The sequence below is a fragment of the Euleptes europaea genome, chromosome 20 (genome assembly GCF_029931775.1).
Source record: "Euleptes europaea isolate rEulEur1 chromosome 20, rEulEur1.hap1, whole genome shotgun sequence".
Classification (NCBI taxonomy): Eukaryota; Metazoa; Chordata; class Lepidosauria; order Squamata; family Sphaerodactylidae; genus Euleptes; species Euleptes europaea.
In genome coordinates, this window is record NC_079331.1 from 25,271,004 (window position 1) to 25,297,972 (window position 26,969).

Below are 26,969 nucleotides of genomic sequence, written 5' to 3' on the forward strand. Positions count from 1 at the left end.
CCTGAGACCCCCTTTTTTCTGCTGCAGCAGCCGCCTCGTAAGCAACCCTGCTAGAAGGTATCTGCAGAACCGTAGGGGGAGCAATTGCTCTTAGCATCTGGTTTTGGACTAGGAAGCTGTACTTTGGGCTACTGCCTCATTGCCGAAGATGGATTTCCCCCCCATATATTGAGTTTATTAAAGTCCCATCACAACTGTAACTGGGGGAAGTGTGCATAGCCACAAATACACAGAAGAGCTTTAGTGCGGACACACCACAGACATACATAGTAACCCTGGTGTGTTTTTTTAATGCTTATCACATTTATAATACTACTTTAGCATTATTCAGTTAGTGCTTTTGAGCTTTTATTGACGCCTGCTCAACTTCAGTTTCTGCCCATGAACTGGATCAGATAGAAACATGACGCAAGAAGTGACTATTTGAGGAAAGTTCATGGAAGGGGAACATACCAAAGCTCAGACCTCAAGAGATGTTGTACTAAGGCAGGAAACCAGACATGTGTCTTTGGTGTTACTGAAAACAAGCTGGTCAGCTAGAAACAATCACCGCACCAATTATCTCAGCACACTCTGAATTAGTCAGCTCTGCTAGGGGAAATCACAAACATCTGGTAATTTTCTTTGATAACATCAGTGTCAGGTTCAAAGTGGTTTTGCGGGGAAAGACCTTACTTTAAAATCCGGCATCCTTCAGGATTTCCTGTTCTGTGTTGCAAGAAGCTGCAGACTTTTTCTGGGAAAGGTCTCGTTAAGAATGCACCCTCGTTGGGAACCGTTTCCTCAAGCATCTAGGCAGCCCTGAAAAGAATGCAGAATAACTGATCTCTTTTCCTGAACTGGGGGTGTGGGGGGTAGTTGTGAATGTCCTACATTGTGCAGGGGGTTGGACTAGTGCAGTGGTCGGCAAACTCATTAGTCAACAGAGCCAAATATCAGCAGTACAACGATTGAGATTTCTTTTGAGAGCCAAAACGCCTTTTAACAACCATTCATGCACGGGAGGTTTTGCCTTGGATTTGCCGCTCTCTAGATGCACATTTTCCCCATCTGCATTCTCAAAACTCTGCAGGGGGGCTTATTGTTGAGTTTTGAGAATCTGGATGGGGGAAATGTGCATTTGAGTGGCAAATCCAAGGCAAAACCTCCCATTCATAAATGGCCAATAACCCCCACCATGCAGAGTTTTGAGAATCTGGATCGGGAAAATGTGCATCTGAGTGGCAAATCCAAGGCAAAACCTCCCATTCATAAATGGCCAATAACCCCCCCCCTGCAGAGTTTTGAGAATCTGGATGGGGAAAATGTACATGAATCAAACATGGCTTCCTCCCCCCCCCACTGGGCCCCGACCTCCTCCTCCTCCTCGCTGCTGCCTGGGCTCCTTCCTTCCTTCCCTCCCCGGCCGGTGTGCCGCCCACCCGTCCACCCATCCTCAGCGCCTCGGCCTCCTCTGCCAGCCAAAACCAGCGCGAAAAATCCCGCCCGCTGATTGGCTGCCGCCGCCCACCTTGGCGCCGCCGGCCCTTGAGCACTGTGTGCAAAACCCGGCCGCGCTGTGAGGGGAGGGAAAGGGGGGGAGGAGGAGGAGGAGGGCGCTTTCCAGAGCCGCACTCAAGGGCCCAAAGAGCCGTATGCGGCTCGCGAGCCGCGGTTTGCCGACCACTGCCCTAGTGGTCCCTTCCAACTCTATAATTCTATGATTCTATGTCACTGCATCATGCATATTCTCTTCCAGGTGAATTGCACCCAGGGGTACTCAAAGAACTTGCAGATGTAATTTCTGAACCTCTGTCCATTATTTTTGAAAAGTCTTGGCAAACAGGTGAGGTACCAGAAGATTGGAGGCGGGCAAATATGGTCCCCATCTTCAAGAAGGGGAAAAAGGAGGATCCAGGTAACTACCGACCATCAGCTTGACTTCTATACCAGGAAAAGTGTTTGAACAAATCATCAAACAGTCAGTCCTTGAGCATTGAGAAAGGATGGATCTGACCACTAAGAGCCAGCACGGGTTTCTCAGGAATAAGTCATGTCAGACTAATCTTATCTCCTTTTTTGAGAAAGTTACTACCTTGCTGGATCAGGGGAATGCTGTAGACATAGTTTATCTAGATTTCAGTAAGGCTTTTGATAAGGTTCCACATAGTATTCTAGTTGACAAATTGGGAAAATGTGGTTTAGATCCTATTATTGTTAGGTGGATCTGCAACTGGTTGACAGATCGTACCCAAAGAGTGCTAGTTAATGGTTCCTCATCCACTTGGAGAGAAGTGACTAGTGGAGTTCCTCAGGGATCTGTTCTGGGCCCTGTGTTGTTCAACATCTTTATAAATGATTTGGATGAAGGAATAGAGGGGATGGTTATTAAATTTGCAGATGATACTAAATTGGGAGGGGTAGCAAATATGGTAGAAGACAGAGCCAAGATGCAGGATGATCTTGTCAGGCTGGAGAAGTGGGCTAGACCTAATAAAATGCACTTCAACAAAGACAAATGTAAAGTTCTGCATTTAGGTAGGAAAAATCAAATGCATAATTATAGGATGGGGGAGACTTGTCTGAGCAGTAGTGTGTGTGAAAAGGATCTTGGGGTCTTAGTAGACCAAACACCGAACATGAGTCAGCAGTGTGATGCGGTAGCTAAAAAGGCAAATACAGTCTTGGGCTGCATCAACAGAAGTATAGTGTCCAGATCACGCAAAGTGATGGGATCGCTTTACTCCGCTCTGGTTAGACCTCAACTAGAGTACTGTGTTCAGATTTGGGCACCACAATTTAAAAAGATGTAGACAAGCTGGAACGTGTCCAGAGGAGGGCAACAAAGATGGTGAGGGGTCTGGAGACCAAGTCCTATGAGGAAAGGTTGAAGGAGCTGGGTATGTTTAGCCTGAAGAGGAGAAGACTGAGAGGGGATATGATAACCATGTTCAAGTACTTGAGGGGCTGTCATATTGAGGATGGTGCCGAGTTGTTTCCTGTTGCCCCAGAAGGTCGGACCAGAACCAACGGGTTGAAATTAAATCAAAAGAGTTTCTGTCTAGACATTAGGAAGAATTTTCTAACAGTTAGAGCGGTTCCTCAGTGGAACAGGCTTCCTCGGGAAGTGATAAGCTCTCCTTCCCTGGAGGTTTTTAAGAAGAGGTTAGATGGCCATCTGTCAGCAATGCTGATTCTGTGACCTTAGGTAGATGATGAGAGGGAGGGCATCTTGGCCATCTTCTGGTCACTAGATGTGGGGAGGGGGAGGTAGTTGTGAATTTCCTGCATTGTGCAGGGGGTTGGACTAGATGACCCTGGTGGTACCTTCCAACTTTATGATTCTTCCACGTTAGTGGTACAGACCTGTGGCCTTATGATGCTCTTGTCCATAAGGACAACGCTGAACCTCACCAAGGAATGCTATTTTTAGTTTTCATTTACCTATAAAAATGGATATACACTGTGGCCCTACTTCATAGAATTGCTGTGCAATTGGATGCGTATAATGTTGGGCTAGGATATAGAAGATGCAGGTTCAAATCCCCACTCTGCCACAAAAGCTTGGAGCCACGAACACTCTCAGCCTAACCGACTTCACAGTGGAGGACATGAAAACAATGAAAACTGCCTTGAGTGTCCACTGGGGAGAAAGGCAAGGTATAAATGAAGTAAATAAATATAGAAGTCATTAATAGAAGCAGCTAGGAAATTCTTATGCTTGCCATAAGATTGGGGTAGCAATAGAGATATGAAGGCCAGGGGAGAAAAACTGGGGGGTTTTCCCCTGGAACTAAAAAGAAATCCTATGAAACCTTTTCTCACCAAAATTAGTGAAATGCTCCTTAAACCAAGTTTTTTTCACACTAAAACGGTATAGCATAAAAAAAGTTCTCAGACTTTTCCAGTTTTTCCAGTGAAATGTCTGTGTGACACCTTTGGAAAGTTTTTTACTGATAAAATAACAGAAATACGCTCTGACCTGCATGGAGGCTGTAATACAAACCAAGCAGAAGAAATGCCTAATACATCATCTGGTTGGTTTATAGAGCATTTTGACCCAGTTACCATGACGGATATTCTCAGGATCCCGGGATCTGTGAAGGCCCTCTCTTGTGCACTTGACGGCGGCCTATCCCGGCTGCTAAAATCACAAAAGGGTCACATAAATGAGCCCTGACAAAGGCCTCTTTGAAAGCGTGTACCTGGAAAACCTTGTGGGTCTCTAAGGTGCTACCGGACTCGAACCTAACTGTTCGTGAGCCACTGATGTCTATCATAGATCGGTCACTAACTCAAGACACCTTCCCTCAACTGCTCCAAGACCGTTCTCTGTCCACTGCTTAAAAAGCCACCTGTGCAGAGAAACGGTGAGGCTCGTGATCCCTCCGCCTTTCACCGCCCCTTTCCGGTGGAAGCGACTGACAGGACACAGCACCAGAACCAACTCCAGGCCTTCCTGGGGAACCCGTCCTGCTCTGGACCCTGCGGCCTGGTTTCAGGCGAGGTCGCGGGGCAGAGGCCGGGTCTGCCAGCTGGAGCTGATGCCGCCCGCTCGCCCGCTCGCCCGCCCGCCCGCGCCACACGCCCCTGCCCGCCTCTTCCGGGATTTGGCAGCCTTTGATCCAGGGACGCCGCGTCATCCTGCTGAGTTGCGTGAGGCCGCCCCACTCGCGATCGGCGCCCAGGAGGAAGTCCCGCCTCCGGAAATGGGCCAGTCCCGCGGACTCTTCCTGTCCTCCGGGTCTGCTTCCGGAAGTGCGCGACTGGGCTGCGGAAGGACTTCCGGGTCGGGCCTGGCGGCCGTTGTCGACGCTCCGGTTTCCGCTCGCTGCTGCTGCTGCTGCTGGGCCTGGGCGCGCTCGGTCGGTCGGTCGGCGGCGTCTTCCTCTTCCTCCTCGTCGCCGCCACCATGTCGGGCTCCAGCAGCGCCCTCATGAAGCAGCCCCCGATCCAGTCGACGGCGGGGGCCGTGCCCGTCCGCAATGAGAAGGGTAAGGTGGGTGGGCAGGCGGGCGGGCGGGCGGGCGACTCACCCCCTATCCCCCACCCCCCGAGACGCCGGCCTGGCTCGGCGGCCTCCCCCGCTGACCGTGGCCGCGCCCTCCTCCCCCAGGGGAGATCTCCATGGAGAAGGTGAAGGTGAAGCGCTATGTGTCGGGCAAGCGGCCGGACTACGCGCCCATGGAGTCCTCCGACGAGGAGGACGAGGAGTTCCAGTTCATCAAGAAGGCGAAGGAGCAGGAGCTGGAGCCCGAGGAGAAGGAGGAGGAGCTGGCCAGCGACCCCCGCCTGCGCCGCCTGCAGAACCGCACCAGCGAGGACGTGGAGGAGAGGTCAGCCCCGGCTCGCCCGGCCCAGGGTCCCGGGAGGGCGGCAGCGTCGCTCCTTGCTGGGTTGCTCTTTGGGGGGACGGGACACCCCAGGAGGGTTGGGAGCGCTGGGCAGATGAGAGGAGGCGCTGCGGGAGCATCCCGTCTCCGGAAGGGACATCATATAACCGGGCAGCTGCTTGAGAGGCGTTGGCCTAAGTCTGGGTTTACGTTCCAGACTGGCGAGGCACCGTAAGATCGTGGAGCCAGAAGTGGTGGGGGAGAGTGACTCAGAAGTGGAGGGAGAGGCATGGCACATGGAACGAGAGGACACCAGTGAAGAAGAGGAGGAAGAAATTGATGACGAGGTACAGATCTGGTTGCACTCTAGACGTCATTGTTTTTAGTCTTTGAAGTTTGCCAGAAACAAAGTTATTCCAAAACTGTCAGGGGTTGGGCATTCATGCTGTTGCGTTCTTCTGAATGTCAGAAGTATGTTTTCCTGTAGGAACATTTTATGAAATACCATAGCTCATACATACCAAGTCAGTATTTGTCTATTGCTCATCTGGCAGTGTTTCTCAGCACTTGCTATCTGTGATCCTTAAGCCGAAGATGCTAAAGAATGATTGCAACTTTTATTTTATTGCATATATAAGGAATATCTTGCTGATGCAACTGCAGGGGCTTCACGCTTCACCCTTTTTCTTTTGCCAGGAAATTGAGCGTCGCCGTAGCATGATGCGCCAACGTGCACAGGAGAGGAAGAATGAGGAGATGGAAGTGATGGAGCTGGAAGATGAAGGCCACTCTGGGGAGGAGCCTGAGTCTGAGTCTGAATATGAGGAATACACAGACAGCGAGGATGAGACTGAGCCACGCCTCAAGCCAGTCTTCATCCGCAAGTAAGTGCCACTGCCTTTTAAGCAGTTTGTAACAGGCGTCAACTGACTTCATTTAAGGATGGCATCAGAAGGGGCAGGGAATCTGCCATGGAAGAATTCCCTATTTTATAACACTAGCAGTTTCTCTTTGTTGACAACATAGGAAGGCACATTCTCTCTGGAGTTTCCCAGAAGAGGCTGGGGAGGGCACCAGATTCATGCAGATTCTAGAAGACAGTTTTATGTATGTCATATGGTTTAAAGAGCATAGGGCATACCAAAAATGTCTGCTGCAGGAAGGACCGAGTCACCGTCCAGGAGCGAGAGGCAGAGGCATTGAAGCAGAAAGAAGTGGAGCAGGAGGCTAAGCGGATGGCTGAGGAGAGGCGCAAGTACACGCTTAAGGTAAGAGGGAAAACAAGAACTCTTGCATGAGTGTGGAAGAGAAAGCTGGACAGCATCAGGAAACTCAACATTTTGATTGACAATGCAGATCGTAGAAGAAGAAGCCAAGAAAGAGCTGGAGGAGAACAGGCGCTCCTTGGCTGCCCTTGATGCTCTGGACACCGATGATGAAAATGATGAGGAAGAATATGAGGCATGGAAAGTGCGGGAGTTGAAGCGTATCAAGCGGGACCGTGAGGAGCGGGAAGCGTAAGTAGAATCAGGCCAGAGCTAAAGGGCATTTTTTCTGCTGGTTGCCTAAGTCATGGGGTAAAATAGGGAGTTATGTGTGGGGGCTGGCCCCAGATGAGGGAGTCTTCTGGACAGAGGAAGGGCTGGAAGCAGCCAGGTGTCATTCCATCATGTCCGGATCCATGCCATCACAGTCTGTTCTGAAAGAAATATTTGTGGTGAATGCTAATCGTATTTATATTTTTCAATTCCTGTGATCTGCAGGGAGGGCAGTTTTGGCTGAAAAGCAGGTTAAAAATAGCGAGAGGAATTCTTGCATTGCTTAGCCCCCCCTTCACTGCACAGCTAGATGATGTGGAAAACAGATGCAAATCCAATTTTTAAAAATCAAAAGCTTGGCTAACTTAATTGCATTCGGTTTTTAAATTGGTTAGAGTACCTTTTATTCAGCTTTAAAATATACATATAAACAAACACATCAATGCCTACAGTGCCTTAAATGTTAATTAGAGCTTCTATCAAGCATACTGTGTGAGAGAAGCAGGTTTTAAATGTAGGAGATTGTACAGCAAGAATTAGAAGAGTTTGGTTTTTCTATGCCGACTTTCTCTATCACTTAAGGAAGACTCAAACCGGCTTACAGTCACCTTCCCCTCCCCACAACAGATATCCTGAGGTAGGTGGGGCTGAGAGAGCTCTTAAGAGAGTGTGACTAGCCCAAGGTCACCCAGCTGGCTTCGTGTGTAGGAGCAGGGAAACCAACCCGGTTCACCAGATCAGAGTCCACCACTCCAAACCACCGCTCTTACAGATGACAATACAAAGCATATTACATTATTGTGTAAATTGCAACAATTCGACTATTTTTCGGCTCTCGTTACCAGTCTTGCTTCTAGAAAACTCTGAATACTTAGTCTTTAGGCAAGTGATGCTTGATGCGTTCATGCAGTAGGAGCCAAAGCTAAATCTTTAACATCACAATTTACCCCTGCGGCAGATATATGTATGATTATAGCAGAAATTTTAGTACTGTGAAGGCTTATTAGTTATCAGGGCAACTGATTAGTATGCATTCTTTCTCAGGAAATACATAAATTAGTTGGATAGCTGATTGAAAACAGTGATTTTCATTTGCTTTTTTCCTGGGCAAATTTAAGTCACACAACCCTGGTAAAAGGCATAATGACATCATCTGTGCTGATTGTTAGACTGAACTTTTCCTTCCTATAGGTTAGAGAAGGAGAAGGCAGAGATTGAGCGGGTGCGGAACCTGACTGAGGAGGAACGCCGGGCAGAGCTCCGAGCAAATGGCAAAGTCATCACCAATAAGGCAGTGAAGGGCAAATACAAATTCCTGCAGAAGTACTACCACCGGGGAGCCTTCTTCATGGTATGTGAGTCCTGGGGTGCGGGGGAAGGCAAGAGAAGCCCGAAGTCTGCGAACAGACAGTTCTTGCATCTCTAACCCGTGGCTTTCAGATAGCGGTGCTGGGACAGCCCCTGCCTCTGGCCTGACAGAGCTGTTGCCAGTAGGAGACAGGGCACTTTTGAAGCTTCTTGCTGCTGGAATGTGATGGGAGCTGTGGTGAGAGTTCGCCGTGTGCCTGATGGCGTTGCAGCTAGGTGTGGAAAGAGGGCCACAGTGGATAACCTACCTTAAGAACCGGCCTGTTTCCCTAGACTAGCCATCGTGCCGCTTTCCTCCAGTACAAACTAGGGCCCATTTGGAGAGGATAAAAAGTGCAAAAGCCCGGCCCCCTTCTCAGCTCTGACTCTTTAACTCCCCAGGATGAAGATGAGGATGTGTACAAGAGAGACTTCAGCGCCCCCACTCTGGAGGATCATTTCAACAAGACCATCTTGCCCAAAGTCATGCAGGTGAGTATGGAGGAAGAGTAGTGGGGGGGAGCATGGAATCACTGCCTGGGTTCCAGGTAGGAAGTGGGGGCTGCAGCTAACTTGGGTTTTTGTTTCCATATGTATGCATATTAACACACACACACCCTGAATGCCTGGGGTGTTTCTTTGACCGCTACCTGAAGTTACAATTTCCTTAAAATTCTGTTCTGCTTTCCAGGTTAAGAACTTTGGCCGTTCTGGGCGGACTAAGTACACACACCTGGTGGACCAGGATACAACCTCCTTTGACTCTGCCTGGGGCCAGGAGAGCGCACAGAATACCAAGTTCTTCAAGCAGAAGGCAGCTGGGGTGCGGGATGTCTTTGAGAGACCCTCTGCCAAGAAACGGAAGGTTAACTGAAGGGGGAAGAACAGAGTACGGTATGGGAAGGGGGGCTTGACCCCTTGATGCTTGGGATCCTGGAATGTTACCACATGCCTGGGCAAGAGCCATGCCCCCCCTCTTTACTTGGAGGGGGTAGAGTAGTGGAGAAGCCAGTGAGCACCAGTTCAGCAGGCTCTTGGACCCCCCTCCCCGGCAGTAGAACTGCAGCCACTACACATCCTGTCCTTTGGGAGGGGTGTGTGCTTTTTTGGCAGATTGTAAATTATTTTTTGTTCTTTATGGGGGTGTAACGGGGGAAAGCAAGATGAAACCATATTAAAGTTTGTTTTTTTAACAATGCTGCTGTGCTGCTTGATGATGGAAAAGAGGAAGCCCTGCAAGAGCTGCAACTAAGGCTCGCTGGTGGCAGGAGTGTTGCTCTGATGGCGTAAGGACGATGGCCTGGGTTGGTCATGTAAACACTCAGCTGGGGTTGGGAGAAATGCCCGAAAGCATTCCAGCCGAACTTCCTGAAAGGCTCAGTCACCAGAGGCCTGGTCAGTTTCCCCCCCCCCCTTTGTTCATAGCAGGGCTGTGCTCAGTTCCATAAAACGTCTTACAGTTACAGAAGTTTAGAACAGGTTAACAATGAGGTGATGGCAGCTGCTGGTAGGCTCTCCATACCACAACATACCAGCCAAGGCCTACTGCTTCAGAATGAGAAACAAAATCCACATGATGCCTTTCACTCCAGCCAACAAATGACACAGCTGCATGCAAGCTGTCAAGTTCTCCAGAGCTCTTCAGCAGACTGGAGGTAATAAAACATAATCACTGGGAGAGATGCAGCTATGATCTTAAGAGCCATTCCTGTGGCAGTTGTGTGTAAAATGCTGAGCAGCTATGCAGGGTGCACCAGTAGCACTCACTTATTGCTAGAGAGGAAGCTCAGGTGATGCATCAGAACAAAGCCCATTTTGCCCAAGGACCACCAGGTGCTTCCGGGCTCTCAGCCTGCACATGATCTTACTACCTTACCTGCTGCTAGAGACATTTGGGCGACCACTGAGCTTTGTGTTTCCAACAGCAAGGATACATTTTTTTTACTACTTGCTCCCAGAATGCCAGCAGTGCATTGAACACCAGCACAATATTAAACTTACACATCTGCTCAGCATTTTACACTTAGTGTAAAATCTGTCCCTTTGGCTCATGCCCCTTCACACACACACACATATTGTTTTTGTAACATGCTGCCTGATTAAGCTTGCACACTGTTTTGTGCTATAGTATATTTTATTATGCCAACAAAAAGTTATTTTGGACATTAATAAGGATATTCCTTTCATGTGCAAGAGATAATAGGTCTCTTTTGACCACCAGTCTCATCCTAGTGAGGGGGTGGAGGTCATACAGTGTATCCTGCTCAATCTCATAGGAACCACATTATTCCAGTAGCTTTAAGGTGTTGAATACAGTACACCACATGCTAAGAAAAGGCAAAGTTCTTTTATTCCTCATTTTGTAAGTCCTCTCAATTGGTAAGCGTGATCAGTGCCTCCACTACATTTCCCATGTGTTCTCGTAAGCTGCGCTCTGCTGCTGCCCTGGATATCTCCATCTCGTTCATCTATCAGGAAAACAAGAGAAAGAGTTGTTGGGGCTGCATCTGCCATGTAATACTTGCAGAGAAGTATTCTTATAAACCACTGGCAAAACTAAGACTCACAATCAGCTCCAAATCTTCTTTTTTGATAGTAACTTTGGCCAGTTCCTTCTCTCTGAAAGCAAAGAAGAAAAACTATTCAGGGCCCCCAGACAGTCTCCAACTCCACAACCAAGCCATGCAGGGAAACTCCACAGGCTCCCACTTGCATTTGTGCCTGCAGCACAATGAACAGAAGCCGAATTCTGTTGCTGCACCAATAGAACTCACAGAAGGGATAATAAGGATTTATGGCCAAACTAATTTCTTAACATGTGAAACATGCACATCATCCTTATGCAGTTAAACCAGTGTGAAAATTGCTGCTTTATGAAAAAAGCAAACGCTGTCCTGCGCTCGGCTGTAGCTACAGGGATCTGCTTTCGTACCAAGTCACGTTCATAGCTGGTGGCTGGCGCACTTGGCAACTCTTACAGGGGTGGCTGCGGAAGCAGCTGACATGCCTGTCCCATGACAGGAAGAACTCACCGCTCTTGCTTGGCTTTCTGCTCTCTGGATCTTCGGTCTCCTATCACAGACATAGCCTATGGGGGGAGGTAATTCCAGAATAGGTGAAGAATTCAACAAGTGTCTACCAGATTATCCACATGGTCCATCTAGTCCAGTATCCCCTTTCCAGGAGCAGGTCCTCAGATGCCTCAGGGAAGCCCATAGTGGGGCAAGTTGGTCCCCAGCATGTCATGATCAGAAGCACACTGCATCTGAAGATGTTTGGCTACCATGGCTCATAACACTAGAGGGGTTACCGCACTTGTATTCCCAGCGATGTATTAAGAGTTTCAAAACGTTATAAAAAATTCTGTTCGCACTTTGGCCCCTTTAGCTGTGAAGACGTCTTCCAACCATTTATAAGCCATGGTATCCAAAAACCCTTTTAAAGCGATGTCTTTTATAACATTTTCAAACTCTTAATACATCACTGGGAATACAAAGTGCGGTAACCCCCTAGATCTATCCAACCCCCCCTTTTAATCCATCTCAGCTAGTGGCTGTTCATAGCAACGAGCCCTGCAAGTCAGTCACAAGTTGTGTGAAGTACTTTGTCATGCATCCACTACATATCAGCTATATAGAATGACCCCAGGTTGAAGAATTATGGGAGGAGAAAAGCTCTCTCTCTCTACACTATCATTATGTGGACCTCCATCAGGTCACTCTTCAATTGCTTTTATTTAAACTAAAAAGCACCAGGTAACGTTTTCTGCACTGTTTGCAGATCTTCAGTGCCTTTTTAAAGATGTGGCATCAAGTACAGTACAAAGTATCCCAAATAAGGCCTCACCAGGGGGTTGGGGGTTGTATAAGGGCAGAACTACTGTACTTACGCAAAAGGAAAATGACCCCCTCAAAACACACAGAATTATGAGAATGAGATGACCCCCTCATTTTTTTGATGGCATATCTGGGACAAAAAGTCTTGCATTCAAATAAATACAGTGTATTATCAATTTTTATTTTCAGTCCCTTGCCAGATGGTTCATAGCATGGAATCTGCCTTTTGTATTCACTGTTGCTAACAGCTGACATTTTCAGCAAGCTATCCAACCACAACTGCAAGGTATTTTTCTTGGTCTGTGATCATCAATTCAGACCCCACTGGTGCGTATGTGACATTCAGGTTTATTGTCCCCATGTGCATTACTCTGCAGACTAACCTTGAATTTCACCTGCCATTTTGTTGCACATCCACACAAATATCCCCCATGTGTTTTCATTACCCTGAATAACTCAGTATCAGCTGTGAACTTTGCTAACCCCTCTGTTGATCTTGTTCCATGTACTTTATGAGAAAAAACTAAACAGCACCAACTCCAACACATATCCTTGGGGGACCCTACAACTTGCCTCCCTCCACTGTGAAAACTGTCCATTTATCTCCACCCTCTACTACCTCTTCTATAACCAGTTACCAATTCAAGAAAGAACAAATTTTCTTATCCCATGACTGTTAAGCGTTTGTGCCAAAAGCTTTGGTGAGGAAACCCGTCAAACGCTTTCTGGAAGTCCAGGCAAGTTGGCAGAGCAGGACTTCCCTGTACAGAAGCGCTGCTTTGGCAGCTCTCATTCTGCTCTGTATTCTGCCCTTCACAATAATTCCCACCCCTCTGCCTAGAACAGATGCGAGGCTAACTGGCTTGTAGCTTCCCAGGTCCTCCACCCTGGATCACTTTGTTAGGACCTGCATGATGCTGGATGTATTCCTAGTCATTAGGCCAAAGGCGAATGCTGGTGGGAATGTGCCGGAGAGCGTACAGCACCCGGACCTGGTTTTAAGCATAGGAGTGGCCATTCTCACAATGGAAAGACAGAAGCCGGCTGGCCAAGAGGAAGAAGAAGAGCTGGTTTTTTTATGCCGACTTTCTCTGCCACTTAAGGGAGAATCAAACCGGCTGACAACCTCCTTCCCTTCCCCTCCCCTGTGAGGTGGGTGGGGCTGAGAGAGCTGTGACTGGCCCGAGGTCACCCAGCTGGCTTCGTGTGTAGGAGTGAGGAAACCAACCCGGTCCCCCAGGTTAGCCTCCGCCGCTCCTGTAGAGGAGTTGCCCTGGGGGGGGGGCCCAGCCGCTCGGAGGGGGTGAGAGGCGCCCCCCCACCCCCACACAGGGGTCCTCCTCCCGCCCGGCGGAGGACGGGCGTTGGGACTCGGGGCGCCTCCTGCCCCGGCGCGACGGGGGCTCCGAGGCCCGGATCTCCGGCCCCCCAGGCCTTTTACCGTCTCCAGGTTGGAGCTCTGGATCTCCTTCTCCTCGGCGTAGTCGGTGACGCGCTCCAGGTCGGCGGCGCCGCTGTCGTGCTTGCGCGGCTTCTCGGCCGGCCGGCCGCCGTCGGCGCCGCTCGCCGAGCCGTTGGGCTCGGCCTCCAGCTCCAGCTCCACGTCCCCCTCCGCCGCCATCGCCGCGCCGCTCGCCCGGCCGCCCGAGCCCCGCCCCTTCCGGCGCCCCGCCCCGCCCCTTCCGGCGCCCCTGGCAGGCGGGCAGGCGGCGCACTTCCGGAAGCGCGGCTCCGCGAAGGAAGGAGGCGGCCCGAAGGCGGGACTTCCCTTTTCCCGTCTCAGGGCGGAAGTGGGGCGGCGGCCCTGCGGGGTTGTGGCCGCCTGTGCGGAGCGGGGGAGCCCAGCCCGTCTGGGGCGCGCACGCGCACTGCCGGCCGCGGCCCCTCTCCCCCCCCCCCGTCCGTCCCGCGGATGGGGCCCCTCCAGCCTAGGGAGCGCGTGCAGCCGGGGGGGGGGGTGGGAAGCCCCCGCTCCCCTGGCCGAGTGGGTGGGTGGGTGGGGGTTTCTCCCCGGCGGCGCTCCCCTTCCGGCAGGCGCTGCGCTGCCCGCCCCTCCCCGCCATGTGGGGCCCCCGCATCCCGGAAGGGCCCAGCGCCGCCCCTCCTTCGGCCCGCCCAGCCGCACCCGCGGGGCATTCGGGCCCCTGGAAGGGGGGGTGGGCAGGCTTCCTTCGCCCGCGGCCCCAGGGTCGTTCGGGGGCTTCCCCCCCCCCCCCCCACTAACACTGGAGCGTTTGCTGCCTTTGCCACAGCAATTCGGTGGCTTGGACTTCCTGGGGCGGGGGGATGGGTCGTCTCCTATGGGCATTATTTCCCAGGTTTTTAACAATTGTGTTTTAAATGCTCTGTGGTTTCCTGCTTTAAATTTTGTGGCCTGCTTTGGGTGCCAGTTACCTGGGAGAAAGGTGGACCCGTAAGCACTTAAAATAAATAATTGATCATTGGCTGCAAAAAAAATGAACACCACTAAAACCGGCTTGTGCCAAAGGGGCCTTTAGACCTGCCAGCGCACCCCCCCCTGCATCCTACTGAAGTGCTCTCCCCCCCCATTCTCGTAGAGTCCAATGGAGAGCAAATGAGGGCAAAGAGGTTGGTTTGAGCTTATGGCTTGCTTTATTGGCCAAGAAGTCATAACCGGGTGAGCCAGGATACAGACAAACATCTCTGCAATCCTGTCACCCCAAAGCAGGGCAAATGCAAGAGGTTTTATAGACATTTGACATTCCAATATAACAATGATACATTTTCTTAACATCCATTGTTAGCTTGTCAACGCACCGTCATTAGTTTCTACAGTGCCTGCATGAGCCTTGCTACATTAATGAATGGAGCCTGTCTAATTGAGCAGTTCAGAATGTTCCCTTGCAGGTTGAAGCAAAAGTATCAAAAAGGAGGAATAGGTGGGAGGGAGGCTGTTGGGGCCTTTCCTTATGTGAAAGATGCCAGCCTTTGGAATGTGTGTGCGGGCCTACGTGCTTGGTGCTAAAGGAAAGGGGGGGCACTGGGAAGCGTCTTCTGCCAGCTAACAGCTTTTGCATGCATGCTTGCCTGTATGTCATACCTGTGATGCAGGTATGATTACTTAGGCACAACACCACCATCCCACGAGCTGCCTTCAGACTGCAGGCCTCGGAGCTTCTCCTCGGGCTCTTGCTCTTCAGCTTGCTTTGCATTTTGCCTCCAGGGGTGACTTAAGGTAAAAATGCCCTTTGTAACCTGCTCCTAGAGGAGCTGCTAAGCTCTTTATTTCTGCAGGGTAAGAGGGTTAACGGGGCAGATTTGGCTCTTGACATAATCAGGCAGAGTGGCAGGTTTCACTTAGGCCTTCCCCACCTTGGCCAATCGCAAGTCTGGAGCGCGCAGGAGGTGGCCAGCCAACCTCTGCCTTGGGACCAGTTTCTCTTTGCCCTCTTCCTAGCGGGGGGGGGGGGGTTGTGCCGGTGCTGCTTCTTGCACTGCACCGCTAGGCAGGGGCCTGAGCCACAGACCCCCGAACCAATGGCCAGGGGTTCAGACCAGCACATCCAGGCTCTCCCTTGGGGAGCAGGGGGCCTCGGGACCAGGGCAGGCATGGTTCCACCCTGCTGCGTGGCTCAGGTAAGCGAGGAGAAGGGGGGGCTGGTCTGGGCTGTGCATCCAGAGCTGAGGATGGTGCTGCTCCAGGGGGCTTCACTGAGGGCATGCTCCTGGGATCCACCGCCTTGAGTGTTAGCCAAAATGCCCGGTTATGAGTTATATGGGGGAATTAGCGAATCAGTAACCGGCAATGGGCATAATTTAAGCAGGGATGCAACCTTTGTATACCAGAGTCCATACCATAACCAGTAAATGAGGCAGAAGCAATGGAATTAGGTTTAAAAGGATTTTACTCAGATTATATGTTCACACACACAAAACTACACATACGCATCACACAACATACAGAGTCTCGGAATTAAAGAGAAAAATATAGAGACGTTTGCCCCATGTGGCAGTTGCTTTGATGAAGGGGAAATACTGCACCTCTCCTGGAGCGGAGATGTCCTGAGTTCCGTAGGCTAAAGGAGAAGGAAGGGGTATGGATTCCTGTGGCTTAACCAGCAGGGCTGGAAAGCTGGGTGGTCTAGCATTGCTACCCAGACCGGCAGAGTGACAGCAAGTAAGGAGGGGAAGACCTAAGGTAAGGTATTGACTATGGGGACCCCAGTTATACTATTTTCCCAGGGGGAGGGTGATTGGATTACCTTCATGGTTCCCAAGCTAAGACAAAAGGTGACAAAAGGATTAACGATCAGCTACCAGGGTGAGGATGGGGGGAAATTTAGTAGGCTATACTGATTCCATTGATTTGTGCAATCCCAGGATATTCAGACGTCTCTCACTGATGGGTTTTACTGGTCATACACAAGTTGCACATCGCGATGTCCGGGAATGCATGGCTTTGCATAGCCGGAGGAATGTTGTTTATTTATTGTCTTAACGTCTCTCAATGATTAGCTAATAAAGTCGATCAACTCAAGGGGGGGGAGCACTGCCGGTGGTTGTGTGCTGACAGCTTCCTGCGAGATGGCTTCCACTGGGACGGGGGCATTGTGAATAGTGGACTCTCTCTGGTTCACTGGAGGTTTGACCTGGCCTCCGCTCCTTGACTGCCGGTTCTCAGGATGATAGGGTGCTTTTTTCCAGGCGGCTTTAGGCTTGCCGCTTGCTCTGGAGAGGTGGGGGCATGCATCGACTGGGGTTGCCATGACCAGTCCGGGAAACAAGCAACCCATATTGTAACATGAGGGAGGCCCGGCCGAGGGGAAGCTTGCTTAAGAAAGCGATCCTTCCAGCAAAGGTTTCTGGTAGATCATGCGGCTGTTGTGAAGTCTGGGTGTATAATCAGTCGAGGTGTGCCTCCCCCAGGAGTGGGGTCAGGGCTTTTGGTGGCATGCTCCTGGGCCCTGGTAGCAGGCTAAGTGGGGCACTAAGTCCCTCACAGGCTGGGCAAAACCTTTCCTCGACTGTGGGTGGATGGCAAAAGAAGATTGCCAGGGTGGTCTTGCTGGGTCACAGCAGACTCCCAACCTCCCCTCCTTACCTCCTGCTGTGGCCAGCCAAATGTCCCAGGAGAGCTCAATGTCAAAGCGAGCAGGGAAGGTGGGGGTCTGCCTGCTGGCTCCTCCCAGGGCGTCTCTCCCCCCCCTGCAGCTACCGTTGGGGTGAGCGGCAGAGAGCAGCTGCTCAGGTGAGGGCCACAGTGGCCCCTCAGGCAAGCAAGGCAGCCACTAGATTTCATCCATTCCCCCCAAAAAAGGGGGGGAACAGATCTCTTGGTCAGGTGTAAGATTCCTGGGGAGAAAGCAGGTGGAAGAGGGCAGCAGGGAACAAAGAACCAGGCTCGTGCCGCACTCTACGGCCGTGTCAATGGACACGACAGCAGATCACTGGGATGCAGAGCAGCCATGTTTGTGCTGCAGCCCCATGTCTGGAGACTGCGGGGTCATTAAGCTCCGGCAGTCATTCATCATGGGATTTCCCTGTATAGACAAGGCAATCCACTGGCGAACAATTTCTGTCACGCAACAATTGTTTGAGACCCAGTGGTGTGTGGATGGAGCCTGGGAGAGGAGGTCTTGGGTGAAGTGTGTGGATTTGTGGCACTCTCCTTCCTGACAAGGATTTCCCAGCGCTCAACTAGGGGGAGCTTCTCCAGCCAGCTCTTGCCTATGGAGAAGGTGCCCCCCACATTTGCTGCACTGGAGAAATCTGTGCATACGCCAAACAGCAGCTTCCTGGACCTGTTTCCGTTCAAGAAAGCTGTGCCTGGGAACAGGCTGAAGCTCTCACACGGCAGGGATCCCATGCAAATTTGGGCACTCTGCACTTGGGAGGCACTGACTCCCAAGAGCACACCTGCCAATGTGACCCAGGTATCGAGCGTATTGCATAGTTAGAGCCTCGGGTGACGCCTCGTGCTTCTTCGGCCTCCAGGGTTCCAACACCTCTTCTCCAGTCTCCTGGCTCTTTGCATGATCTGGACACCATACTTCTGTTGATGCAGCCCAAGATTCCATTTGCCTTTTCAGCTACCACATCACACTGCTGACTCACGTTCAGTGTTTGGTCTACTAAGACCCCAAGATGCTTTTTGCACACACTACTGCTAAGACAAGTAGTCTTATAATTATATGTTTGATTTTTCCTTTCAGTCTCCATTTCCCACATCTGATCATGAGAGCTGGGGGTGGGGGGTTGCACAGTTGCTGACAGCTGTGACCTGAGAGATCCTTGGGGCCAATTTCACGATCGACAGTATCACTCAGTGGCCTTAGGCAAGCCCTTCTCTTCCAGCCTCAGCCCCCATCTGCAGTATGGGGATAATCCTACCCTCCTACCTCGTAGGGCTGGTGTGAAGATCATTACAGTAGCCAATTGTCTCATCAACTCAGGAATGGGACAAGGGCAGGTATCAGCTTTAAGGAACTCAGACTGGTATAGTTCTCCTCTCCTCTGTTGTATTCTTACAACAACCCTGTGAAGTAGGTCAGGGCAAAGGTGGTGACTGACCCAGTGTTGCCCAGCAAGCTTTGCAGCAGACTATAGATTTGAACCTGGGCCTCCACAATCTTTCTGCAACCACTGCTCCACACATGTTCCTGATTTTCTTATAATGGCTTCCAGAGAACTCAACCCCGAGCCCGTACTCGGGTGACATCTTGGGTAGGCCAAACTGTCACCTTGGACTCAAGGGGTTGGTCTACTTTTGGCTGCACTGGCTAGGGCGCCTGGCTTTTCGCACAAGGACTGTTGGGTCCCTTCTGGGGTTAGAGGCCGACAAGGGGGCTGTTTTCGCAAAAGAGGGTGGGGTGTGCTGCTGACTCTTGCCAGGGAGTCACCTGGCCCTGCACACACGCACACCCTGGCTCCCTGGGGTCTCTCCTTGTCCTGGTTGTTGAGTTAATCAAGGCCCATATGGATCGTGATTGTGGTTAGAAAGAATCAAGTCAAGCACACAATAAAACAGAGTCAAAGACTTTTCTCTTAAACAAAAATCCTTTACTTTCCTAAATAGGGAGTTTTGCATGGAGTAAAAACAAATAACAATCTTTCTATTTAGTTCCCTATAAATCTTGCTAGAAATGCTAGCAGGTGCTAAGGCTTAAATCCCTTTTGTCTGTGTCCCAGCTCAGGAGAGCTAAGAACAGGCATCTTGCTTCTGTGAGATTGAAAAAGCAACTGGCACATCCTGCCCCAAAGTTTCACACCTTTAACAAAGGAACCGGGTAATAAACAATCCTGACTCCATGCCTTTCTGCACCTTTGCAATGGCGATTCCCTAGCCAATAGAATACTTATATCTGTCATTTCATCATCACCTTGAGACTATCTAAACTGTTGATGTAAACAAGTTAACTCTTTAACTGCCCTGACAGAAATGGAACTCGCATTGAATCCTCAACACTGGTGCTTCCTGCAATCTGGGGTTCCCAAGAGCTTTGCTACCCAGCTGTCTTCCCCTGACACCCACCCAGCCTCCATGGGCCCAGTTGCAGAGAAGGGCTCAACTCCCATGGAAGGGAGGCATGGACAATCACATAAGCCCATCAGCAGGGACTTAAATCCTCCTCTTGGCAGCCAGATGGACCAGGCAAGCAGGTGCCATGCATACTGGTGGCCGAGGCAGAGCCCTCTGGGCGATTCTGAAAAGGGCCGTGTTGGGCCTAGAGGAAGGAAGGAAGGAGAGGAGTGTCTGGTTCCATGAAATCAGGAGGAAGAGAAGATGCAAAACCTGTGACTGTGTGGAGCAAGCAGAGAGACCCGTCCGCCAGAATAAAGCAAATGAGTGAGGGCTTCCCAGGCAGTGAGGGCGGGCAAGCCCAGCCTCTCTTGGGTCGGTTCAGATTCTGGTGCGAAGCCAACAGCACCAGATGACTCAGCCACAGGGCATGTTTTATTATTGTTTCTGACCCCTTGCATTTCATGGTCTTGCACTGGCTCTTCCCAAGGAACTGCCCCCCACTGTGAATGTTTTGGGCCATTTGCCTCTCGGCCCTGTGGGACGTTGGCTCAGCAACATTCTTTTGTGGCTACTTGTGCATTTTTGCCTGGCCAGCACAGAGCCCTCTAGCAGCTGCGGGGGGGGGGCATGCTGGGCTCAGGGGGCCGTGCCTGCCCCGCCTCCATCCCCCCCCCCCCCGCAGCAGATGGCAGCTGAGCCTCACAATCCCCTCCAATCCCTGTAGAAGACGTGGAGCCGCAGGGCTCTCCCCTCACTATCCAGGGCAGAGATGCTGAGCCCTGGAGTTTGTAGTATAGTATGGGCTGAGGAGGGCCACGGCCCAGGACCTCCACACTCCCATCTGGGTCCCATCTCCTTTGTTCAGGTGCCGAGGCACCAATCCGTTGGCAAGATAATGTGTAGCCGGGTAAGCCAGTCTGCCTGCCTTTGGAACCGGAAGGGCTAGGGGGAGGCTTCCTGGCCCCTTTGTCCAGCCCCCAAAGACAGACTGAGCCAGGACGGGCGCCCTGCCCCACCACTCTCTTCCCTCTACTCAGATCTGCTGCTGCTGTGGCCCTGCTCCCTGCAGCTTGCCCTGCTGCCCCCGCACCAAGGTGTCCACGGGCACGCGGCTGCTCTACATGCTCTTCCACCTCCTGGCCTGTGCCGCCTGCTGCTTCATGTTCTCCCGCACTGTGATAGAAGCCATCAAGGAGAACGTGAGTGAGGGCGAAGTGAGGGTGGGCATGAGAGCCAGGGGTGGGCCAATGTCGCATCACAAGTACCTTGGGATGCTCACCCCTGCCCAAGACTGGGCTGCTGTCCCCAGCAGAAGGCATGGCACCCTTGGCTCTTCATGGCACTGGATGATTCTAGCGCCCGCTCGGGCCCCTTTCTGCCCGGAAGCAGTGCCTGTGCGAGTCCTTTGGGCCTTGCGGAGCTGGCCTCAGGCAGAGCCTTTCCCCAAATCCCCAGGTGCCTTTTTATGCCGTGCTGTGTGAACATCTCCAAGGGGGCAGCAACTGCAACGTCCTGGTGGGCTACTCCGCTGTCTACAGGATCTGCTTTGGCACCGCCTGCTTCTACCTGGGCCAGGCTGCCTTCCTGATCAACGTCAAATCCAGCACCAGCTTCCGGGCCCTGCTGCATAACGGGTGAGGTTGAGCGAGAGAGAGAGGACCCTCCTCTGGGCAAAGGGGGTCCAAGCCCCTGGGGGTTTCAGGCTTGCTGATCCAGGCTCTGCCTGCTTGTTCGTGGGCTCTGGGTCTGTTACAGGTTCTGGTTCCTCAAGCTTCTCGTCCTGGTGGGGCTGTGGGCAGCAGCCTTCTTCATTCCCGACCAGCGCTTCATCGGAGGTACCCCCCCACACACAGCCACCCATGCATGCAGTGCCAGGAAGGCATATGCCTTGTGACAGAGAATGCCGTCCTAGCAAGGCAGAGGGAGAGGGGGCACATGGGAGGAGCTGCCCAGGCCGCAGGGCCCCCTGACCCCCTCCTGTGGCTTTGCCTCCCGCAGCCTGGCACTTCGTTGGGGTCTGTGGGGGCTTTGCCTTCATCCTGGTCCAGCTGGTGCTGATCACAGCCTTCGCCCACACTTGGAACAAGAACTGGTGAGAGCCCCCCACCGGGTGGCAGTGGGGTGGGTGGGGTGCGCCACAGAGGAGGAGGAGGTCGCTGGGGAAGGGGACGGCTTTGGGGACACAAGGGCTGGTGCCTCCTAATGAGCTTTCCCTCGCCAGGCTGACCGGTGCCGCCACAGACAAGTGCTGGTGCCTGGCAGTGCTGCTGACCACGCTGGGCTTCTACGCCGCGGCCTCCGTGGCTTACGCCTTCCTGTACAGATTCTACACCCACCCTGGTGGCTGCGGCCTCAACAAAGGGCTGCTGGCGTTCAACGGCAGCCTGTGCCTCCTCCTCTCCTTTGTCTCCATCACACCCTGCGTCCGCCTCCGTGAGTGTGCTGTGGGGGCTGGGGACGGTGTGTGTGTGTGTGTCTTTGTGGCACTGAGGTGGTCACGTCCTCAGTCTGAGACCTGCTGCAAGCAAAACCAGGGATGTTCCAGGGATCTGGTTTCTGAAGGGGGGAGGGGGCTGTCCCAAGCCTGGCCCTCTTCCCGGGGAATCCCTGCTCCAAGGCCCACCGAGCAGCAAGGCCCAAACAGTGGCCACACCGCCTTCGTCCCGTCCTCCATGCCCCCTGCACGCGCGCTGTGGCTGAGCAGCCCTGAGGATGAGCCAAGGGCTTGTTTCCCATGGCGAGACTTGAGTGTCTATTCTTAAACCAAGGCTGCTTCTGCCGGGAACCTCGGGGTTGGCAGGAGCAGCCAGCATCCTGGGAGCAGGGAGAAACAGCGGCCACGGACTCTGGCCTTGCGCTGCGCTCTGCCTTGCGGCCTCCCACCGTCTCTTCCTTTCCCCCTTGGAGTCAGATCAAAGCCCTGGGAGGCCCACAAAACAAGCTTGCAGGTATTCCTGCTTCCATGAGAGATCCCTGTGCGGAAGTAGCCATGGGAAAGGTTTGTGTCAAAGATGGACAGAATGAGAATTGGGCAGAACTAACGGGGGTCTTTTGGGCGCTCCTCTGTGGTGGATCAGGCCTTTCTGGTTGCAAATGTGAAATCCTGGTTAGCTTGTTTTGCTGTACAGGGTAACAGGTGGGGACAGGAAGGGAAGAGAAGGTAGGCAAGGGGAATATGGATTAGCACAAATTCTAGGGACTGGGCAGATAGCCCGTTGCAGAAAAACAATGTGTGCCCGAAAACATTGAGTGTTGTTGGTTTTCTGATTATTTTATTAAATTTTAACTATATCAGAGCAAATCCAATCAGCCATCAACCAAATGCATGAGGAAAAAGGGGGCAATTATACATTTATTTAACATTTAGATTTCATGGCTTTATATGAGCAAAATCTCTTTCTGCCCCATAGAGCAATTTAGGGAGATGGCAGAACAGACTCTTGGAGTAGGGGGTTAAATTCCAGAAGAGGCACAGAGTGGCTGTGGAGACCAAGCTGGCTGCCAAGGGGGGCCACGACTCCCGATTCAGATATTTGCATGGTGCCTATTAGGGGGCCTTGACTCCCCCCCCTCTGTTCCCAGGACCATCCAGTTCCAGGCCCCTTCAGGCCTCCATCATCTGCTGCTACATCATGTACCTGACCTTCTCTGCCCTCTCCAGCCGGCCTCCAGAGAAAGGTCTGCATCCGCCTCCCCTCTCCTTGCCTCCTGGGGACCTCGGAAGGGCCGGATCCACAGGACTGCTCACTGTTGATGTTTCTCACCCACAGTGCAGTACCAGGGACAGAATCTCACCATTTGCTTCCCCAGCATTGGCAAGGACGGAATGCAGATGGAGGATATCGCTGTGGCTGTCCTGGGGGCAGGAGTCATGTACGCCTGTGTCCTCTTTGCCTGGTGGGTACAAGCCTGCATCCCCTGGAGGTCTCCGGTTCCCAGGGGAGCTTCATTGTCAGGGAGAAGGACCAGACGTGGCCAGGTGAGGGGTTGGTGAAGAAACTAGCCATCCCCTCATCACCCCAAAGCATGAGAGCAGGGGCAGAATGAAGCACCCCTCGCCCCCACCCTCCTTCAAAGCAGCCAGGCTCAGAGAGTTTGCCCTGGAGAGGCGCCTCCCAGTTTCCAGGGCTGCTTTTTCATGCTGGAAGCATCTGCGAAACTGACCCCCACCCACCCCCTTATCTGGTGTATGAAATCCCCCCCCCCCCGCCGAGTGCCGCGTCTGCCCACGGAGCCATCCGAGCGGGGTGGGGGGTCTGTCTGGAATGGACTCCCTCGCCTGTTCTGATGGGATGCTGGAATTCTGGGAAGGATCCTGGGCCAGGAGGGAGAAAAGTCAGGCTGCATGGCCAGTGGGGGGGGGGGCTTTGCTCATCCATGGCTGCTGCTGTCTCCATTTCTACCCTGCTTCTGGCTGCAGCAACGAAGCGTCTATCCTGGCAGAGATGTTTGGGCCTCTGTGGATGATCAAGGTGTACCGCGTGGAATTTAAGGTGGGCTCCAGGTAGTCAGCTTCGGGTTGAGAAATACCTGGAGATTTTGGGGGTGGAGCCTGAGGAGGGTGGGGTTTGGGGAGGGACTTCAATGGGATATAATGCCATAGAGTCCACCTTCCAAAGCGACCATTTTCTCCAAGTGAACTGACCTCTGTTGCCTGGAGATCAGCTGTAATAGCAGGAGATTGCCAGCCACCACCTGGAGGTTGGCAACCCTAGCTCTGGGTTTCAAGCACCACCACCTTGGGGAGGAGGCGAGCTCCTTCTGGAGTTGTCTGCTGGCCTTTGTGGTTGGAGCTTTAGGGTCCTTGGGAATCTTCTGTATACAATCACCAGTACCTGCTTACACAATCCGCATTTTCATCCATGTGAATAACTTATGGATTTCCCTGAATAATACTTGCAAATGTGGGCCAAATCCTGCGCCCATCACCACTTGCAAGGATGGTTTGAAATGGGCATGTGTCGTTTTAAGATCTTTGCCTGGTTTTTTTAGTAACAGGCCTGCTGCCCACGTTGTCCGCTAAACTACTGTGCCTGAACGTTGGGCTGCCCTCGTGGGCTGAGAGGTGGCAGTGCTGGTGGCAGCCGCCCACCGTTGGTGGGACAGTCAGTCGGCCCTGAGCAGTGCTGTTTCTTTTCAGGACCCCTCCTGCTGTTTCTGTTGCCGGGACAAAACGGAAGAGGAGCTGGCAGGTGAGGCCCGCCCCAGCCAGAGGAGGGGCAGGCACCGTCTCAGGTCTGGGAGTCCCAGAGCCAGGCCTCTCTGCCTGGCCAAGCAGGAGGAGGAGCTGGCACCCTCTCTCGGCCACGCTGTCTTTGGGAGACACTCCTCGGCTGTTCCTGATTCCGGGGCCAAATCCCTTCCTGCCCAAAATGAGGCGTCCCACAAGAACCAGGCTAGCTGAGAGTTCTCCGAGGCTGGATCAGTATGATTTGGATGCAGCTTTTTTGTCCCCGGTACAGGGTCTTCTGGGGACCATGAAGAGTCCAACCACGTCATCTACAGCTACTCAGCTTTCCACTTTGTGTTCTTCCTGGCCTCATTGTATGTCATGATGACCCTCACCAACTGGTTCAGGTAGGGATGGCTCCTGCCCTCCCTTGCCTACAGCCAAGCCCCTCTGCAGTGGGCTTTCCATGCTCTGCCCTCAGACTGTGCATCTGCCAAGGAAGACTCAATCTAGCTCTTGCTCTCTCTGCAGCTATGAGGATGCTGAGCTGGAGACCACCCTCACACATGGCAGCTGGTCAACCTTCTGGGTCAAGGTGGCTTCTGGCTGGGCCTGCATTCTGCTCTATCTCTGGCTTCTCCTGGCTCCGCTCTGCCTTCCGGACTCTCACCAGCGCTGCTCAAGCAACCCCGCTCAGCGTCTTATACGGAGGAGGCGGCGGCGTGCACTTCACCGCATCAGCGTTGCTACGTAGCCGGAGGCTGGAGACGGAATGAACAGATTGCCCAAGGTGGACATCAAGAAAGGGGCTGGGGAGTGATCAGCCCCCTCGGGCTTTCTACCAAATGGCCTCAGCAACGCCACCAGTGCATGCCAAGGACACTGATGCTGCTACCCACACCACCCCTGATCATAGCACAGCTCGCCCCAGCCGCTAGGACCTGGCAGCTCGTGCAGGGAGGTGGCGGGGGCTCCCAGAGTGGGGGCAGCATGCACGGATTAAGTGTGGGACGCGGCTCCAAAGCTGCTGAAGTAGGGAAAGCCACACCTGAGGTGGCACCCAGAGAGCGCAAAGCCTGCATGCGAGCTACCAAAGCAAGAGAAGGGTTTTCTCCAACGAGAGGGTCTGTCAGTGAGTGACACCGTAAAAGTGGGCTAGGTTGGGGGTAGCTTTCTTCCTCCCCCCATGTGCCCCAGTGGTGGTTGGAGGCTGATCCTGCCACGGAGAGAAGGAGTGCAAAGCAGGACCAATTATTTCCACAAGAGAGAGAGGCTGGTGGCTGCTTCGGATGTGGCTCTGGTCCTGCCAATAAAGGCTCACTCTGTTTTCATGCTGCTGAATGCCTCCCTTTTCATTTTTACCATGACACCTGGGGCGGAGGGAGTAGGGGGTCCAGTGGAGAGCCAGCGTGGTGTAGTGGTTAAGAGTGGTGGTTTGGAGCGGTGGAGTCTGACCTGGAGAACCGGGTTTGATTCCCCCACTCCTACGAAACCAGCTGGGTGACCTTGGGCTAGTCACAGCTCTCTCAGCCCCACCTATCTCACAGGGCGTCTGTTGTGGGGAGGGGAAGGGAAGGGGATTGTAAGCCGGTTTGAGTCCCCCTTAAGTGGTAGAGAAAGTCGGCATATAAAGACCAACTCTTCTTTGGAGGAGGAGGAGGAGGAGCAGGGAGGACCCTCGCGGCAGGCTTGGGTCCAGAGGGGACTCGTCTTGTGATCCTGCCCAACAGCAGAGGCCATTCTTTGGGCTTCTGTGCTCTTGTTAGGGGTGGAGCCCCAGGGTTTCTGTGCTCTGGCTGCCAGGGGCCTTTGAGACAAGGGTGATGGAAGGCAGACATGGGAAAACATCTCAAGACTGCAGAAAGAGAGGGCAGAGTGCCCCCCCCCAAACTCTGGGGTCTCTCAGAGAGCCAGCATGGTGTAGTGGTTAAGAGCGGTGGACTCTGATCTGGAGAACTGGGTGATTCCCCACTCCCCCATATGAAGCCTGCTGGGTGACCTTGGGTGAGTCACAGTTCTCTCTGAACTCTCTCAGCCTCACCTACCTCACAAGGTGTCTGTTGTGGGGAGGGGAAGGGAAGGAGATTGTAAGCCGCTTGGAGACTCCTTGAAGGTAGAGAAAAGAGGGGTATAAAGCCCAACTCCTCTTCTCCTTTAGGGCAGCAGAGGGAAGGAGGGCGGGCAAGAGGGCGCAGTGTGTTTCCTGGTGCATAAATCAACCAGGGAATTAAGTAGCACAAAGCTGTCTTGAGGGCAGTTTGCTTCAAGCAGATTAGCTTCAAG

General features: G+C 52.6%; 3 protein-coding genes across 4 annotated transcripts in view; 2 read left to right on the forward strand and 1 right to left on the reverse strand.

Moving 5' to 3' along the window:
- The window catches only part of MFAP1 (microfibril associated protein 1), a 54,773-nt gene extending 45,683 nt beyond the window's left edge, over window positions 1–9,090 (forward strand). For both annotated transcript variants that reach the window (XM_056865996.1, XM_056865994.1), the window contains exons 2-10: window positions 4,890–4,973; window positions 5,096–5,315; window positions 5,530–5,659; window positions 6,009–6,196; window positions 6,472–6,580; window positions 6,669–6,829; window positions 8,042–8,201; window positions 8,600–8,689; window positions 8,889–9,090. In XM_056865996.1, the coding sequence (XP_056721974.1) occupies window positions 4,892–4,973; window positions 5,096–5,315; window positions 5,530–5,659; window positions 6,009–6,196; window positions 6,472–6,580; window positions 6,669–6,829; window positions 8,042–8,201; window positions 8,600–8,689; window positions 8,889–9,071 (1,323 nt within the window). In that variant the 5' untranslated portion in view covers window positions 4,890–4,891 and the 3' untranslated portion in view covers window positions 9,072–9,090. The remainder of the gene's footprint in view (window positions 1–4,889; window positions 4,974–5,095; window positions 5,316–5,529; window positions 5,660–6,008; window positions 6,197–6,471; window positions 6,581–6,668; window positions 6,830–8,041; window positions 8,202–8,599; window positions 8,690–8,888) is intronic.
- A 1,479-nt stretch (window positions 9,091–10,569) lies between these two features.
- On the reverse strand, window positions 10,570–13,658 carry HYPK (huntingtin interacting protein K). Its single transcript, XM_056865907.1, has 4 exons — window positions 13,475–13,658; window positions 11,230–11,285; window positions 10,765–10,816; window positions 10,570–10,665 (listed from the first exon to the last, which is right to left on the reverse strand). Exons 1-4 carry the CDS (start codon window positions 13,652–13,654, stop codon window positions 10,570–10,572), a joined length of 384 nt encoding a protein of 127 aa, XP_056721885.1. The 5' UTR covers window positions 13,655–13,658.
- Window positions 13,659–17,723: 4,065 nt separating this feature from the next.
- Window positions 17,724–25,440, forward strand: SERINC4 (serine incorporator 4). Its single transcript, XM_056865769.1, has 12 exons — window positions 17,724–17,927; window positions 20,554–20,715; window positions 20,972–21,150; window positions 21,272–21,351; window positions 21,515–21,608; window positions 21,738–21,949; window positions 23,099–23,194; window positions 23,287–23,413; window positions 23,937–24,009; window positions 24,657–24,717; window positions 24,979–25,093; window positions 25,218–25,440. The coding sequence occupies exons 1-12, from the start codon at window positions 17,724–17,726 to the stop codon at window positions 25,438–25,440; spliced, it is 1,626 nt and encodes a 541-aa protein (XP_056721747.1).
- The last annotated feature ends 1,529 nt before the right edge of the window (window positions 25,441–26,969 follow it).